Source organism: Silurus meridionalis, chromosome 21 (genome assembly GCF_014805685.1).
Source record: "Silurus meridionalis isolate SWU-2019-XX chromosome 21, ASM1480568v1, whole genome shotgun sequence".
NCBI lineage: Eukaryota > Metazoa > Chordata > Actinopteri > Siluriformes > Siluridae > Silurus > Silurus meridionalis.
The window spans coordinates 10,258,344-10,262,240 of NC_060904.1; the positions used below are offsets into that span (position 1 = coordinate 10,258,344).

General features: G+C 39.2%; 1 protein-coding gene across 2 annotated transcripts; it reads right to left on the reverse strand.

Moving 5' to 3' along the window:
* Positions 1-909: 909 nt before the first annotated feature.
* Positions 910-3,897, reverse strand: LOC124375513. 2 transcript variants are annotated; one of them, XR_006923700.1, is made up of 3 exons: positions 3,812-3,897; positions 3,595-3,651; positions 910-1,880 (listed from the first exon to the last, which is right to left on the reverse strand). XR_006923700.1 is itself a non-coding variant. In XM_046833939.1 (2 exons), exons 1-2 carry the CDS (start codon positions 3,790-3,792, stop codon positions 1,308-1,310), a joined length of 771 nt encoding a protein of 256 aa, XP_046689895.1. In that variant the 5' UTR covers positions 3,793-3,897; the 3' UTR covers positions 910-1,307. The 2 variants fall into 2 exon arrangements, 1 of the variants encoding a protein (XP_046689895.1); XM_046833939.1 differs by having other exon boundaries at positions 3,595-3,897.

The window sequence follows — 3,897 nt, forward strand, 5'->3', positions numbered from 1 at the left end:
TGGATATGATTTTACTACAGTACATGTTGTTGGAGCAATCTTTTTTTTTTTTAAACCAAAACAATGTTCCAATCAGATACACACATTTTGTTTGCACCCTGATTAGCCTTTGTCGAAGTCACATTTTTACCAGCATTGGCACACATTTGTTTGGCACTATTTGGGCCATATTTACTATTTACTGCATGGGCCACATTAGGGTCACATTTGGACTACACATTTCCATGAACACATGTGATTTGATTAATTTGGGCTTAAGCTTCATACTGCCTTATTTTGAATGTTTGTCTACTTTTTTCAATTTATGATTGTTGTGCAGCAGCTAACAAAATTTTTTACACTTTATTCAACTGCCGTTACAACTGAACACGTAAAGCCTAGTGCTGCAGCTTGTGATTCAAAGGCTATGGCTAATTTCATTTTACCCTCCACAAGCCCTGCTCCGTCTTAGTCTTCAAGTTCCCCAAATCAGACCTATCTCTTGACAGGCAGTTAGCAATTAAAATAACAACATACTATCCCAGCCAATATTAGCTAATTACACAAAGCATGCCCAAACCAGGGTTTTTTTTCTGAAAAGTGGCAAAAAAGAAACACGGTTATATAATGTTCTGCGATAGTGGGCGATACTGTCTTTGGTTAAATAATTAATTGAGAAATGACAGTTCTTATTTTTTTCTTAAAAAAAAGGAAAAGGTTTTATAGAAGTGGAATAAATTAAACTTGTTACAGAATGTTTTGATTTTGAAAAACGTTTAGTACTTAATTTAATAATCTAATAAAAACAAGAGTTAAAATTAAGTTTAAAGTTTTCAAAGTTGTTTTTATTATCACTGTATAGTTTGAATTGGATTTTGCTAACTTTGTAAAGTAAATATTAGTTATGGGGAGAACTGGATTAGGTGTTGGGGCACTACCAGTGATTGCCCAACTATCATTTGTATCAGCCAACCACAGGTGGGTAGAGTAGCCAAAAATTTTACTCAAGTAAAAGTACTGTTACTTCAGAATAATATGACTCAAGGAAAAGTAAAAAGTAGACATCCAAATAATTACTTGAGTAAGAGTAAAAAAGTACTCCTCCTGCAGCAGTGGCATCAACTGTGGATAGAAGATTGAGGAGATGGCATGCACACTTTTGGTGCCTTGGAAGTTGGTACTCAAGGCCTGTGTTGCCATTCAGAATAGCAGCCACATCTTGATACTCCACCTCTGACTCACTCTGATCTTCTGTTGCATCATCAAGGGTAGAGTCACTGTCCTCTTGTACATTGGTGGCTTCCTCCACTTTCTCCTCACCATACAATCTAAAGGCCTTTAGGAAGTTTGAGCCACTGTCTATTGTCGTCCTGGTCACTTTTTCCCCTGATTTGGTACTTCCCCTGTATTTCCTTTAATGCAGCTGCAAGGACATCAAACGTGTGCGAGCCTTTGACAGGTCTACAAGCCAATGCAGCGGAGTGCCTCTCCAGTGAGGTGTTGTCTATCCAGTGACAGGTGACACCTAAGTAGCTACGTTGTCTGTTGTGGTAGCAACATAGTTCACAGCACTCAGCTTTTTGATGATAATTGCTCTTCTTGTGTTTTGCAGCTTCTTGTATTCTTGTGCATAACGTTTTCCTTGCCATTACTGTATGAGGTTGCATGGTTTTTATCAAAGTCTTGAAGTATGGCATCTCAACCACAGAAAATGGTTGGTTGGCCTCACGCACAAAATTTAGCACCAGCTTCTCAAGCGTTGCTTGTGTTACCCGCCATGGGGCAGCGAAGGCTGGTATTTTTGCATTTTTTACAAGAGTATCACCAGAAGAGGAGGAATTGTGCTTTCTGTGGATCTCTATTAAGTCTGTGTACTTTGCCAGTTTGTTGGGGTGAACCCTCTGTGGATAAAACACAATCTGTGAGGCTACAGGGAGATCAAGACATTAAAAGAGACTTTAAATTTGTATATACATTGGCAATCAAAATTAGAGAACAATTTATAAACAATTCTGAAATAATGTCATCTTCACTGCTCAACAGTTGGAGTTTCTGACCTGTCTATACCGTGCTACCAGAACACCTTTTCCCCAAAATAACTAAGGCATTTAAAAAAAAAACAAAAAACATTATTTTGCAGAAAACACACTGATCAAGATTAGAGAACAAACAATGACTGTAGCATGGAAAAAGATTACATCAAAATTTTCTGAAGGTTACAACAGTCAGCAATTAATTGGAAGTGTACAGGCCTCTGCTCTAACTTTGTCGCCAAGGTTCTCTATTGGGTTGAGATCAGGACTCTGGGCAGGCCATGTCATTATTTCAATGTTTTCAGTATCAAGGAACTGTGCTTTACCCATTTTGCTGTGTGACATGGAGCGTTGTCCTGCATGAACACTGCGGGCTGATTCGGTGATGAACGCAGGGAAAGAACCATATGTTGTTGAAGAAGGTTCTGATAAACATTTGCATTCACTTTGCCATGTAGCTGTATAAGAGGCCCAACTCCTGCTGCAGAAAACATGCCCCAAACCATGACACTTCCCCGTCCACTTTTCACTGACTTCTTTACACACTTTGGGTTCAGTCTTTCTCCAGTTGGTCATCGAACATAATGTTTCCAATCGGACCCAAATAAATTTAACTTGCTTTCATCACTGAAGTGAACTTTGGATCAGTTCTCCTCTGTCCACACAACATGCTTAGTCTAGCCTTTGGATTCTTTCTGCTAATGATAGTTTTGGTCACTGCAGAGTGGGCTCTTAGTCCAAATGCTCAAACATTGAGACACTATGACGAGACAGATCCTTACCCTGTTCAGCGCTGAATTTCCAGCTGCAGTGTGGAAACGATTGCCCATTGAGATCCACCACAGTATCCTGTCCTCCCTTGTGGACTTGAATGAGTTTGTGATTTGGAACGACTAACTTGTCTTGCTATGGCTGATAGGCTCATCCCTTTGGCCTTCATCTGGACAACCTGCTGCTGGAGGCTTTCAGTCACTTTAGAATGGCCCACCATCTTGCATAGTCAGTGAAACTGTAAGTTAGGCTGCCAGTTAAATAGAGGTTGACAGATAATCAAAGAAATTAGCACCAGGTGCCAGATTAACACCAATAACTGGGAGGTATCTGAAAGTGTTCTCTAATTTTGATCAGTGTGTTTTCAGCAAAATAATGTTTTTTTTTTTTTAAATGCCTTAGTTAATTTGTGGAAAAGTTGTTCTGGTAGCATGGTATAGACAGGACAAAAACTCCTTCAACTGTTGAGCAGTGAAGATGACATTATTTCAGAATTGTTTGATTGTTTATAAATTGTTCTCTAATTTTGATCGCCAGTGTATATACATATATACACAGGGCTCTCAAGTTTTACCAAAAGTTTAGATTGAGATTACATCTGTTAGGGTCAGGGCCACTCAGGTACTTGCAGAAGCGTCCCCTCAGGTTTTTGCTAACAGTTTAATTTTACATATTGTTTTGTAAACAAACCGTTAATAAACCCCATTCACTTTTATAGTATTTTCTTCCTACTATGGAAGTGAATTGTGCTCATGATTGGTTTGGTTACAAACATTCCTCAAAACAAACAAAAAAAATGTAGGAAACTTACCGCTACATGTTTCCTCAAGTTAGATGTTGAGTTTTTAAATGCTGAAATGTCTGTTTGCTTTGGAAGACACAGAAGACACCTCATAATGTAGCTGCTCTCTCTCACTTTTAATAAGGTAAACATGCTTTGAATATGAGGCCAGGGGTGCGGGTTTTCCTCCTCGTTTGTGTCTGCATTGCCGACGGTTGATTCTGACATGTTTGTTTTGCTAACTAACCTGTCCCGCCGCTGAGATTGAGTATGGTAACGTGACGAGCTGCACAACTATGTTTGATTGGTGAAACACAGTCACGTGGTAGAGCC